Source organism: Eretmochelys imbricata, chromosome 1, assembly GCF_965152235.1.
Source record: "Eretmochelys imbricata isolate rEreImb1 chromosome 1, rEreImb1.hap1, whole genome shotgun sequence".
Taxonomy (NCBI): Eukaryota; Metazoa; Chordata; order Testudines; family Cheloniidae; genus Eretmochelys; species Eretmochelys imbricata.
In genome coordinates this window covers 197781657-197796329 of record NC_135572.1, presented here as the reverse complement: position 1 = coordinate 197796329, position 14673 = coordinate 197781657, and the positions used below count along the sequence as shown (strand labels likewise).

At 37.9% G+C, this 14673-nt stretch overlaps 1 protein-coding gene across 2 annotated transcripts in view; it reads right to left on the bottom strand.

The window, feature by feature from the left end:
- Positions 1-3083: 3083 nt before the first annotated feature.
- Positions 3084-14673, bottom strand: part of ZBTB11 (zinc finger and BTB domain containing 11) — a 30687-nt gene continuing 19097 nt past the window's right edge. The window contains exons 9-11 of one of the 2 annotated variants that reach the window (XM_077821310.1): positions 13635-13793; positions 9357-9532; positions 3084-6923 (exon numbers count right to left, since the gene is read on the bottom strand). In XM_077821310.1, coding sequence (XP_077677436.1) covers positions 6397-6923; positions 9357-9532; positions 13635-13793 — 862 coding nt within the window. In that variant the 3' untranslated portion in view covers positions 3084-6396. Of the gene's footprint in view, positions 6924-9356; positions 9533-10813; positions 10863-13634; positions 13794-14673 lie in introns of those variants that run through there. The other variant, XM_077821320.1, reaches the window with a different exon arrangement.

Genomic DNA, 14673 nt, shown 5'->3' with positions numbered 1-14673 from the left:
TGACAGAACTTCCTCCTATTGGCAACAGCCACCTGTTTATTACTCCTCTAAGAAGTCTTGCTGCTTCTGCAAGAGAGCCCCGTCCCTCTCTACCATCAAGAGGTTTGATATTCAAGTCAAGAGCTGTGTGCCAATCCCACCGTCCTCCTCCCAATCCCATTTTTTTCAGGCACCAGAGCCTGCTCTCTACCCCGCTGTGCCTCTTCACAGATCCATCTCATGAAACAACTGAGAGAAGAAGTGGATTTCTTACATCAATTAAGAACCGCAGTAGTACCACCTCAGGACTTCAGAGAGAGGGGTTTCTATGCTTGCTAGTTCCTTATATCCCAAAGAGAAAGAGGAAATGAGTTTACTAGACTTGAGATGACTAAAGTTTATTGTAATTCATATTGATTAGTAACACTAGCCTCAATCATCACTTCTCTAGAAGTTTAACATTGATTTGCGGCTCTTGATCTTCAGGACACATTTACAGTGAGCTACAGCCACTACCCATACAGAGTACTCTTTCAGCTTGTCTACAGTCCTGCTGAGAGTATTCACAAAGTACCTGGCAGTAGTGGCTGCCCACCTGAGATGGCAAGGAATATGTATTTACCTGCAATTGGATGAATGGCTTCTGAGAGGGGAATCCCCCAAGGATGCTTCCAGAATCTTATCCACAGTACTTATTTTATTCCTTTGGACTTGGGGAAGGAACCACAGTCCAGGTCCTGACAAAGAACAGCGCTGCACTGTATTCTATTCTATGAAGAGGCAACGGGGTGCCTTTCCCTTCCCTCTTTCAGGAAGGAATCAAGCTGTTGAAATGGTGCCATCCTCTTGGTGCAACTCCCATGGCCCTTCACCTACTAGGAACAAATTATCTAGCACAGAGGTTCTCAACCTTTTTTGAATTATGCCTCACTTAAGCTGCTTTAAAAAAAACTGGATCAACCCTCCTACAATAGTGCCAACTTGCAATGCCCTTTTCACTCAAATTTGGCCTGGCTTGCCCTGCCTTCCTAGAAAGACCCCCAGGTTGAGAATCCCTCATCTAGCACATTTCCTGAGCAGACAGTAGTTAACCAACTATGAGTTAACTCCCTTCTCATGCCTAAATTCTGCAGATAGGATTACCCCATGATTGATTCTGCCCCAAAGCAGGCACCTGCCCAGGATCCTTCACTCCTTTCCTGATCTCAAATTCTTCTCTATGCATTTCCTTCTACCCCTGGATAACAATAGCATAAGGAAGATAAGACTGGATGATTTGTATTACTGTAGCACATAGGAGCCCCAGTCACTGACCAGGACCCCCTTGTGCTAGGTGCTGAACACACATCACAGAAAGACAGTCCCAGCCTCAAAAAGCTTACAGTTTAAGACAGAAGACATCCGATAGGCAAGTACAAGGAAACAATTCATAATTTCATATAGTCCAAGGCCAGAAAGGATCATTGTGGTCATCTAATCTGACCTCCTGTATTACTCAGGCCGTTAACATCCCTCCAAAGATTCCTAGAGTGTATCTTTTAGAAAAGCATCCAATCTTGATTTAAAAATTGTCAGTGATGGAGAATTCACCATGACTCTTGATAAGTCATTCCAGTGATTATTCTCACAATGTGACAATATTGTCTAAATAGACAAGACAGACCCAGGAGGAGAGAAGGCATAAAATACACAAGCAGAGTGAACAATGTGATGGTGATAAACATCATGTTAGTTCCACAATTTTTAAATTTATTTTGAGTGGGTTTGCTTATGAGGGGATCAGCTAAATCGGTAGGGGAACAAAGGGGTTGTTTCATTTGCAAAGAGTCTGTACCTTGCTTCGTGTAGTACAAAGTCTGAACATGAATGCATTTAATATCCATGTGTAATCAAATCCCACTGTAGATGTTCTTTCAACTGCTGTTGTGCAAAAAGTTGTATGAAAAGGCTACTGGCATCCTCGTGTTAAGGTAATTGTAAAACTAGCACGTAATATTGATTGCAATCTGTAACTCAGTGTTCTCCTACTCAACTAACAAACTACACACTGATCTCTAAGCACTACTGCAATATAAATGTTTATTATGAATAATAATGGACAAACCATAAAAGAATGCAAGTCTATAGCAACCGTGAGTGCAAAGAAAACCAAAATATGAATTGCACATAAACTGATGCAGCAATGTCTGCCTGAACCTGCAGGAAAACAAATAATGCAACAGAGAAGTGGGATCTCAATTGGGTGTTTGCTCTGTAGGTGACAATTTAAGTGATAATCTTAACTAGTTCATCACTGATCATTAACAAAATGATACGAGTGTTCACTATTGTTGGACATACTGGCATATCAAGGTGAGAGGGTATGCTGCTAATTGGTGTCAAGGATTAACAGGGCATGGAACAAGTTTCAAACCTCCATTCACACTCTTCCCCCCAACACATTCCAAATCAGAACTAGTCTCTGCTGTTGCCTAACAGATTGCTCCTCTCTGCCTCCGAACCAAAGCCCTTGAGTGCTTGCTGGATAGCAAAATTCACTGCCATTATTGCATCTTTTGTGGGGGACTAGTTCCCAACTGTGGAAACTTCCAGCTTTTACCCAGACAATTTCTACAATTTCAGTTATTGGTCAAAACAAAAATTACCAACACACTGAATGCTTATCAACATACATAAGAAACCGGGAAATCAACTGGGTGGGAGAGAGCAGGCCGTGGTCCTACCTCATAAATTATATAGCAGAAAGCCTGGAATTAAGTAAAATATGCAAAGATCTTGAACATAAAGCAGTCCCCTTTCAAATGAAGGGTGGGGGGCAGTAAGGGACCACCACATCATAATAAAAAGCCAGTGACCTTAAGGTCTCATGAGACTTTAATGCAAATTCATGAAAAATTGCTATGATTAATGTTCTTCAGATCTAACTCTCTAGGAAGGAGTTAATCTGGCCATCCAGAATTGTAAAACTGGAGCTGTTCACTGCAATCCAGTAACTGAGGCCCTTCAGTAGTTTGCAATTAAACATGAATTCTGTGGCTACATACCACAAAAAAATATAATTCTGGAATGCGCTTTTCTGAAAAGAAAGTTGCTTAAAAGAATAATTAATGGCAAAGATCTGTTTATTTAATGACAGAAATAACCAGAACTTTATACATCTAACACCAAAACAGCAGAATATACAAACCAAAAATGTTTAATTCACTATGTCCAGGAATTCAGTAGGAATACTTCAGAAATAGACTGAGTTTCTCATGAGTTTTTATAAACAAAAAATCTAGCTTCAACAATCTTAAATGCTCATGTTCATGGCCTGATTTCACATAAATTGTGGTAGGGTAGTAACCTCTCAAACTAGTAATTTAAGAGGTGTACTTAAAATAAATAAATAAAGGCAACCTCACAAATCCAGGAACAGCAAGTTAAATGATACTCCCCTACTTACTGTATGCCATTCTGAAAAAAATTAAGGCACAACTGTACATGTTAAGCAAGAGATGCTGTAGCCTTTAACTTTCACACTGCTGGCTTGATTTTTTGTTTATCTACCAACCTTTTTGCAATTTTATTGAGTGGCAGGTCATAAAACGCCAATTAAAACATATTTTCGTTCTTACAGAAGGCATTATACTTTTCTTCTTTTAAATTCAACAGACTCCTTTGTCTCCAGAAGGATGAAAAATAAAGGTACCCAAGGATTAATTAAGATGCTAACAAGTATTGTGTTGTAAGGTAGCACACTGAATATACAATTGAAGCTCTAAACAATATTTACAAATAGTTGTCCTGAACATGTTTCCTCACAACTTTATCAATATATACTTATGCATAAATTACTAGTACTCAGAAAATTTGGAAATTTACCTAACCATCTATTCAAATCTTTTCACATTATAATGGCTATAAGAACTGTTACACTTACCTCTCTTTTTAGCTTACATTATGATAGACTGATCTTTCCAGGGTGCTTCTCCAAAATGTTTTTGGGTATACAAGTGTTCAGGAAAATACAACTAGCACTATTTTTTCAAGTGTCTGTTTTCTGCAGTTTTACTCCATTGCAATATTTAGAGACTAGCACAATTATAAGAGGTTACAAGGTGTAGGTGAATAATATGAAATCGCCATCATGTTTGGTTCTCACAGAAGACATTTTTGATCTTTGGAATACAGTAACCTACAGCTCAGTTCAGACCCAAGGCAGTAACTCAATGTAATTACATTAGTTATTGCTTTTAAAAAAGTAAGATTTTCAACAGCTTATCTGCATGCATGCAAAATACACAGAAGTGGTCTGTTTTACAGCCTACTAAATTGAGATCTTTCAGCTAAGCGATGGAACATTTACAGAAATGTTAATTCAAATGAGCTGGACACCTTATCAGGGATTTTGCCCCATATTTTGTTAATGTGTAAGGCAAGCCAGTTTCACAGGCCGCACAAGAAAATTGTAATATAACCAAATTTGTTAAGTTTATCTAGCAGGGACCAGTGGTCTTACCCCTGTTGAATACTTTTGCAGTACAAGCTTTTATGCTATATCCTTTCAGAACATGAACTCAAAACTACCATCTACATCTTCTGTTTTAGTCCCTGAACTAAACACTCTCAGTATGCATCTTACACAATGAGAGTAGATTATATCACCACACAGGCTGAAACTAATGTAAGGATACTAACTCAAAGGTGGTCTCAGCTATCCTCATGTACATACATGCTTAAGTTGTTCATTTTTCACCTGTTGCGCATATAGGATTGGATGACAGTCTCTCTCATTCATTGCTATAGTTCTGTTGCCTTCAATCTGGAGCTGTATTGTACTGAAAGATAATGAATTTCAAATATGCCAAACATATATGTTGTTTTAATACACATGAAAGTGGATTGGCAGGTCTCTCAATACATACACAACAGTGTGGCCATGATACAATGATTTGATCAAGTATGAGAGATTGGCAGGGCTGGTAGAGACAGAGGCGGGGCTTCTGCTTCCAGCAAAAGCCAGGGGAATTATACATTCAGTGAAAAAGATACTAGCAACTTCATTGCATGGGATTTCTTTAATATTAGAACAAATATTTCCGCTTCATTTTATTTTAACACATTAACCAACAGGGACTGAAAGTTCTTCCACAAAGATGAGGAAATGCAACAGGATTAACAGCCTGCCTTACACATGTTTTTATATAGCTGTGGTATAATAGGCCTTTGGAGATTTCCAGCATGTGTGTCACAAATTTAGTTTTTAACATGATATTATGACATTCATATTATTCAGTCCTAGTGCTACTGTCTGTCCCATTTTGGAATTATTAACTCCCACCATCCCCACCTCTCAATAACAATTCTCCATGATACAGAAGTTGGAAAACCAGATGATTTATACAGTGTCCCATTCCCAAAGAACTGCACTCAATTACACTTAACTTTTTTCATGTGGAAATTTCCAAATAAATTTAATATAAAATTAGAAGAGTTCTACATCCATCATTAGTTTGCCTGCCTTGGATACGTACAATGAAGCAGTGTAAAGCTTTGTTTACACAACTGAACTAGCAAAATAAATTAAACAGGGTTGCACATATAGGGCCAGACTAAACCCCTTATTCACACTGAAGAGCAGTTACTTATTTGAGTAGCCCTATTGATCCCATTGTATTTATGGAAGTAACTGTTCACCAGTGACAGTTTTTTCCCCAGATTCCAATGGACTTCACTGAGTAAATTTGGTTACAGTTACATGATTATGCAAGTCATTTTACAGTGGTTTGCAAAATCCTTAAGTGTACTTACTGACCTGCCACACAGTCCTGAGGAGTTTAAGCTAATTTTGCAAAATTCCTGGAGCACTTTGTAGATTTATACACAGTTAGCAAGTCTACCTAAAGGCAAAAGACCCCATACCACAGGTTTCCAGCCCTTCACAAGGCAACACGCACTCCACAGCAGTCCAACATCCCCTGATTTGGGGAGTGAAAGAAAAGACGACAGAACCCATCACTTAAACTTCATTCACTGACCCTGATGAAATACATATTAAAACAAAAGCAAAATGCTACTGAAACAGCTGTACAATTCTAGCACAGCTTCTTTGTAAAAGATTATAAAAAAATTTACAACATGATACTTACTGCCATTACACAGGAAATATTTTATTTTTAGACCTTTCTGTACTAATTGATGACTGATACAGAAATCAGTCTTCCAAACTCTTGCTCTGTACTGAAGTATCTGCACTTTTATTTTATTTTTTTTTTAACCAGTGCATTGTGCGATATCATTCTGCAGCCAAGAAACTCAATATAGGAGATTCTGTATCTGAAAGTCAGTATTACTGTAAGCCTCAAATACTCACAGTTAATACTTAGCTTGTTACATGACAATACTGCACTCTTCTTGCTCTGTCAGAGATGGTGTTCACTCTGTTTCTGAAATGTGGGCCACTTCTACTTTTACAGTTTCAATGGCTTGTGTAACTTCAGCTATTTTCTGTCCTTGCTGTTGTGCCAATACGTAATTCACCACCTGCATGATGCTTTGGTCAGAAAGAGTGGATACTGATGTACATTCCTCAGTAGCTGCAACAGCTTCAATAGCTTCAATTGTTTCTCCTGCCACTACTACAGTCTCAATCTCCTCACTGCCAATGCTAATCTCCGTTTCTTGTTCTTGCATGTCTGCTGTTAAAATACTGATGGCATGTTCCACCTGCGTCCCCTGGTTATGAAACTGAAGGGTGTCCTTTTCCAGCATAATTTTGCAAGGTACATAATCCCTGTGGAACTTGGTCATATGCTTCCGTAGCGTCCGGGCATCTATGTAAGCTTCATTGCATACTGGACACACATATGGTCGTTCTCCAGTATGTGTCCTCACATGACGCTTCAAGGAACGTGCATCAGCCCAGGCTACTCCGCAAGTCAGACATTCAAAAGGCTTAACACCTGATCACCAAAACAAGAGAAGGAAGATTATTAGTTTTTGTAAATCTGTGTAAATGAGAATGACAAATTCCAGGCCCAAAAGACAACATTCTAATACAGTGGTTTTCAACCTGTGGTCCACGGAGCCCAGGGGGTTTACAGACTATGTCTAAGGGGTCGGAGAAAGGTTGTCGCTACCGTGGAACAGTGGTTTTCAACCTATGGTCCGTGGACCCCAAGGAGTCCACAGACTATGTCAAAGATTTCCAAAGGGGTCCACACTTCCATTTGAAATATTTTAGGCGTCCACTAGTGAAAAAATGTTGAAAACCACTGTTTTCATAGGTAACCATGAATACAAAATTGCTAGTCACATATCACAGAGCAAAAGAGACGTGAATAAAATCTTATTTACAAATTTTGAGTGCATTATATGATATTTGAAGAGTGCTACAAAACCCCTCAGCCCAGAGCAAGAGTCTACTAAAGGGAAGGATACACAACTATATCAGATATGTTAATCCAGACTGAGCTCTTGGAGGGAAGAGCCTCCTACTTTATGTTTGTAGTGCACTGGGGCCTTTGGGTCCTATTGTAAAATACAAATGAATAGTAGGTTACAGGGGCTATTTTCACAAGTACTCAGCATGGCCTTGTTCTTTGAAGGCCAATGCTGAGTGGGTTAGGAAATCCCATCCTAGAAGTATAGCTGAACCTCACAGATAGAGGTCAAGAGTTACAACATAATCATTACTAAATTGTGCTTTGCCTGTAAGTTACAGAACATCAGAAGAGGAGAGGCTTGGCAAAAACCTTGTGGCCCATCTAAACTATTCTATTGCTGGACAGGATTTTCCCTTAAAGGATCTTGCTTTTAGTCTGCTTTTGAACATCTCCAACAAACCATCTCCTAACCAAGTTATTTGATTGTAACTATATCAGAAAACCTTTTCTGTGAAGTTTCTTTTTATTTCATGCCATTATATATCATTCTGAAATGCCACCAAGAGATTAGGTTTTAAAGCTTCTATCTGTGTTGATGGTGCTTCTATTTCTTAAAACCATATTTTGTCTAACTATAAATTTTCATTTAAATCTGAGAGGTAGAAGTAACAGATTTGGTTAACTGGTAGAGAGGTATGAAAGGTAATGAAATGAGCCTGGAGAGGCTACAATCTCTATTCATAGAGATGCAACAGACAGTTAATGGGGATCTGTGCAGGCATAGAAAAAGCCCGAAACTTTACACAGGCACTTATATGGAGCATATCTCCATACTGTGTGTCTCGCCTTAGGAGTGCCTTGAGCACAGAGTCTCACTGTTACATCCCATGTCTCCCATTCTGCCTTTCCGTTTGGTACCATCTCTCCTCCAAATGTACTGCCTGGCACCTTGCTAAACCAAATCCTACTCCACTGATTTTTGTTAATTTCTGTAAAGTTGTGTGTCCATCTTCCACTGAGCCTGAAATCCCTAGTTTGAAACTATTTTTTCCTCAAGTCAGTGTATAGCAAAATTATTATGCATAATGTATGTATGATCGCTATTTGCACTGACGTACAAAAGAAACAATTTTAGTGCTAACTTCCTATATTACCACTGCTACAGATTTATGGCAGAAAATTATGGGACATTATAGGTGCTTCTTTTTTTAATGTAAACAAACACTTAAATTTCTACCCCAGCAGCGAATGAGATTTTAGACTTATTATTAACAGTCCTTTATGGGTAAGATGTTTAGAAAAAGTGATTTTTGCCACAATATAGCAACTTGTGTGTAGAAGCACATAGTCAGACTATTCAATTATTCCAAGTCTCATGCTGAGCTTCCTTATGAAATGCTTTTGCATATATTGGAAACTTTTTAATTACAACTGTTTTGTTCATATTGTCCCCAAAATGCTTAAAGGTTTTAATCTCCATTGTAAACTACTGAACTGACAAATTTCAGTCCAAAAAAAGGAAACAATATTTTTAGGATTTTATAAGTGTTTGAAACCAATCACTCACTCTTGCTCTCTCTCTCTCTTTTTTTTTTTTTTTTTTTTGGGGGGGGGGAGAAGAGGTGAGGGTGCATTTATTTAGAAGTTGAATATTTTTATAATTTTTACACAATATTAATTCCTTGCCACATACACAAAACTTTAATGGAGTCTCACAGAAACTCCTGAAAATGTGTTTTTATTACAACCCTTCACAGAGTACTGAGAATACACCTTTTGTATCCACTTGCATGACCAGTGCTATAAGGTTTTAGAAGGATTCTAATGTCTACTTTTGGAAGTTGCTAGAAATATGTTAAATAACAGGATGAGTGTAAACCTACTTTCTGTTGACTTGATAATCCATAACTACTTCCTTGTGGCTCCCCACTCATGGGGACCCTAAACATATTATCTGTTAAAATACTAGTATTTTTACAGAAAGGACACAATCACTTATTTTCTGTGTACCCTCATGATTATTCATGTGTCGTCTGTATTCTCGCAGTTGGGTGAATTTTCTTCCACAGTGCTCACACACACGTTCCAGATTTTGCTTTGCTCTCCCTTTCTTCCCATGAGTGGCTTTCTTTACATGTCTTCTATACAAAGCTTTCTCATAGAATTCTTTGCCACACACATTACATCTAAAATGTGAAAAGAATACCTATTAGATACAGAAAACATGCTTGAAATCATTATCCCATGCCTATTTTAGGTTAAGCTTTTAAAACGCCTTTTAACTCAAATAGGGAAAGTTTAAAGGAATGCCAGTTTTATAATTAAAGATATTAGATTTTGATGCTCCAATGTAAAGAGAAATGGTTTCAGATTTTAAAATATTATTGTGCCATGAGACTACAACCACATGCTTTCTTAATCCTAGACACAAACTTCCACTCACCATTCCACATTAGCAAAACCACACAGATTAATAACCAAACATTTCTAACTTTGCACAAGACGTACTAATCCCCCTAAAGTTTCACATGCATTATTATTTGTAGCTCATATCGTTATCTTTGAGGATGCATACTATGCAGGCATATGTGGAGAATGATGGAGGTGTGAGGGCAGAGGTAAAGTACTCCAAGTAACTAAGTTTGTTGAATTACCCATTTTCCTCAGACACTTTAGGGGATACCCTACTGAATCCTCTCAATGCTATTTTCTAGATGATATTTGAAATTGGAAGTACTGGCTACATCAAACAGTTTTATTTGTACATTATTAATGCAAAGAAAATGTTTTAACATAGTATAGCTTATATTCTCCGTACTAATAAGTTTGCTTCTGGCCTTAATGACCTAGTTTGTGCTATTTGTACATTAGGGGAAAAAATGTTTTAAGAAATGCACGTATTCAACTAACATAACCATGACTCCTTCATGTACAATTATTAATTTGCCACCCACAGGAAAGGCCTCATGGATATGAACTAAAATGCTAACCATGTGCTGCATCTTTTATAAAAGCCTAAACAAGGTTTACAGATGAACAGATGGGATTCAGGATCCTGAAGTGTATGCTAGGGATGCCCAGTAATTCTGATGTCCCCATTTTGTTTCCTGAAAGCATTCCATGGGGAACTTTACCAGCCTTCAGTTTTCCCTGAAGATACTGAAGGGAACTGCATGTAGTTCCAGATCCATCTGTGTCAGTGATCCATCCTCTTCATTATTTACCACTCTCTCAATCTGTGTGGTTTGCAAACATCTGCTCGATGAGCATTTCCCATTTACAATTACATTTTGAGACATATCAGTTAGCACATTTAATGTGTGCCATGTTAATTTGGTATAGTTCTAGTTTCTTAATCAAAATATTGTGCAACACTATGCCAAATTCCTTACAGAAGTTTAAGTATATTACATCAATATTAGTATCTTCATAAATCAAAACTTGTAGGAATAAAGAGGTTATTTTACCTCTGTATTTGTTACTGGTGTGACCGCTGCTGGAATACTGTCTCCAGTTCTGTTGTCCACAATTCAAGAAAGATGTTGATAAATTGGAAAGGGATTGGAAGAGCCACGAGAATGATTAAAGGATTAGAAAGCATGCCTTATAGTGATAGGCTACGTTTACACTACAAGTGCTATAGCAGAACAGCTGCAGCTATGCCGCTGTAGTGCAGACACTTCTACACTGACAGTAGAGGCGTTTCCATCAATATAGTTAATACACCTCTCCAAGATGCAATAGCTAGCTTGACAGCAGGGATTAGGGTCAACCTAACTTCTGTGCTCAAGGAGCAAATTGTTTCAACCCTGAGCAACACAACTTTGTTGATCTAATTTTTAAATGTAGACCAGGCCACAGACTCAAGGAGCTTGCTCTACTTAGCTTAACAAAGTGAAGATTAAGGGGTGACATGAACACAGTCTGCAAGTTCTTAACATGGGAGTAAATTTTTGATAACGAGCTCTTCAATCTAGAGTTGATTACCCTTACTGTTAAAAATGTATGCCTTATTTCCAGTGAGAAATTGTCTAGCTTCAGCTTCCAACCACTGGACCTTGTTCTACCTCTCTCTCACTGGAAATAAGGCATACATTTTTAACAGTGAGGGTAATCAACAATCGGAACAATTTGACAAAGGTTGTGGTGGATTTCTAAATCAGAAGTGGATTTTTTCAAGAAGACATGCTCTAGTTCAAACATGAATTGTTCTGGGGTAGTTCTATGGCCTGTGTTATGCAAGAGGTCAGACTAGATTATCACAATGGTCCCTTCTGGCCTTAGAATCTAATCCCATCAGAAAAAGATCAAGTTAGTTTGACAGGATCTATTTCCCATAAATCCATGTTGATTGGCATTATATCACTCTCCTGTAATTTTTGATTATGAAATCATCTGACCTTTTACCAAACACAGAAGATATTTATTGAACACTGCTTTTTCTGCATTATTATTGACAATTGTACTATTTCCGTCTAGCAGTGGACCAATACTATTGTTAGGATTCCTTTTGTTCCTCACATATTTAAAAAACTCCTTCTTATTGTCTTTAATTTTTCTGGCTATTGATTTTTCCTTGTAACTTTTTGCTTCTCTTATCATTTTCTACAATTTCTAGTAATTAATATAACTCGGCTTTGCAGAATTTGACTTTTTTCCCCAGAATTTCAACAGATATTGATGTTTATTTTTAAGCATTATTTTAGATTTTTATCTATTTAAATGTCCAGAGTTGTGGGAAATGATTGAAGGGTGGTCAGACAATTAAAGCTTTATAACCATTAAAACACAAACTGTATATTTTGACCTGTCATGTTGACAATGTAAATATCCTTAAACTCCAACTCACACCTGTTTATACTATTAATTCTCTAGTCTATTCTATTTGTAACAAGTCTAATTCAAAAGTCTAAATCACTGAATTTTGACTCTAGTAAGATCTCAAACAGAATTCTTCTTACTTTGCCTATCTGTAAATTTTGATTACTAACAACAGAAATATTTTTGTCAGTTTGTGTGTGTACAGAGAAATCAACATTTACTGACATATACTGATAAAAATGTAATCATCCAACGAGAGAGAGAGAGAGACAACACACAAAACCAACAGAAAAAAAGGGGAAGTTGATAGCTTCTAATTAATATTTATACTTGGAAGGATTAATTTTTTTTAAAATCAGTAAATGTCTAAGAGGGAAAGTGAAACCAGATATGTGTTACTAAATTTAATCTTTCCAAGCCCTCCCTCCCCCTCCCCCTATATTTTATATATATATATATTCATCACACAACTGAAATTTAATGGTTGTTCAAAGTGACACAAATGATCATGACTTGACTACGTTTGTTGTATGCAAACAGAATAAAGTCCAAGCCAGTAACACACAAACACAGTGCTTTAAAAGTACCATTTTCACAAACAATAAGTCAAATCAGCTGGGGAAAGGAATTCTGCCCAAAAAGAAACAATCCCACAACTGAGAGAGAGAGCGCATGAGAGCGTGAGCTGTTTTCAATTCCCCTCTAAGCCACACTGTTTTTTTTAAGCCAACTAAGTTCTCTCTCTGAATTCCGGGATTCTTGTTTTGGGGGCAAAAACACTTTCTCCTAGCTAATTTGACTCATAATTGTTTTCAGCTTTATGAAATTACCTCTTTTAAAGCACCAAGTGCATGTCTGTCTGTGTGTATGTATTACTGGCTTGCACTTCAGTCTGTTTGCACACAACAAATGTAATAAAGTCACGATCACTTGCATCACTCAGCAACCACTAATTTTCAGTTGTGTGATCAATACCTTTATCTGTCAAAATGAGTCTAATATAGAATTCCCCCATGTTGGAAGCAACATTTGCTGGGAAATTGTCCTTTACCAGTTTTAGAAATTCCAAGGACATTTTACTACTGGCATCCTGGGAGCTCCAGCATGTCACTCAGATTGAAGTCCCCCAAGATCACGCAGCTTTTTCCCGCCCTATATATTAAGAAGCCAGTTATCCTTTTCTCCAGTGTGATCTGGTGGTCGGTAGTAGACACCAGCCAGCACCCCATCTTGTGCTTTCTCTGTTAGGACACTGATCCATAAACATTCAAGATCCTCTTCTTCAATTGAGATCATCATATGAAGTTATTCTTTTATATCTGTTGCTGAAAGCTACATGCCTCTAACTATGGATAGCTCTTGGCAATGTCATTCAAAAGCAGATCCTCACTGGTGTAATTAGAGCTGTGGGTCGGCAACACCTTAGTGTGCTCAGCTTACAACAGTTGTGAACTGACCCTCACTCACCTGTAAGGATCTGTGACAGAATGGGACTTCACATGAGAATACCAATCTTTCTTCCAACTGTAACACTTCCCACAGAACTCACACTGGAACGGCTTCACACCAAGATGCTTGTTCATGTGCTGGCGGAGATCTCGAGCTTCATAGAAACTTTTTTCGCATCTGTAACAATAAAGGTTTCAGACTCCCACATAAGACAGGATCATAATAAGATGAAGATAACTATGGAGGGAGGATTGTTCAAAAATGAGGATCCTGGACCACGATTTCAATGGCACAAAAACACTGTACTTTATCATTTACATGTTGCCTAAATCCCAGTATATATCGGTAATTTTAAAAGACTGGAAGACTTCATGACGTAGACAAGGTTTACAGTGTCAACCATTATATTAACAATGTAATCCTCTTCTACATTAAGGGAGATTAAAAGAAATAGCAGCTAATTTAAAGATCTGGAATGTATCTTATGGGCTTCAGGCATATTTTCCCTTTATCTGTTATAGAAAGCTGATTTCCTTTAATTGCTCTGTTATAGGGAAAAAAGGTTTGTATAACTCCTATCCAGTACCCAAAAAAACAAAAGAGAGTTATGGAGAGTTAGGACATCACAAGTTACAGAACACAAAGTATTGTTCTATAAGCTAGAAAAGCCATGCTTATGAAGGAACTGGCATCTCTTTTTTTGGAACCATGGAGGATTGACTAGGAAAGCAGACATTAAATTGCTTTACTGTTCAGATTGCTCAAGCACATTCATCACAACTGCTAGCTCTGCTTCTCAAAGACACTCCCCCTGCCAGTCCCTCAACCCAAATTTTCCTAATGCCTCCCCTCATCCATGCCACCCCATAACAGCTCCATGGGAGGCCACGGTTCACCAGCTCCTCTTTAGCAAACCACAGGAATATGCATGATCAAGAAGGTGCTTCTTCTCTAGTGGACCAATAAACTCTGCTTCTTAGGCATCTTGTTTGAAAGCCTCCTCCTCTCCCTGACATAATGCCCCATTATCCAAGTCACTTAACAACAGGGACTATAT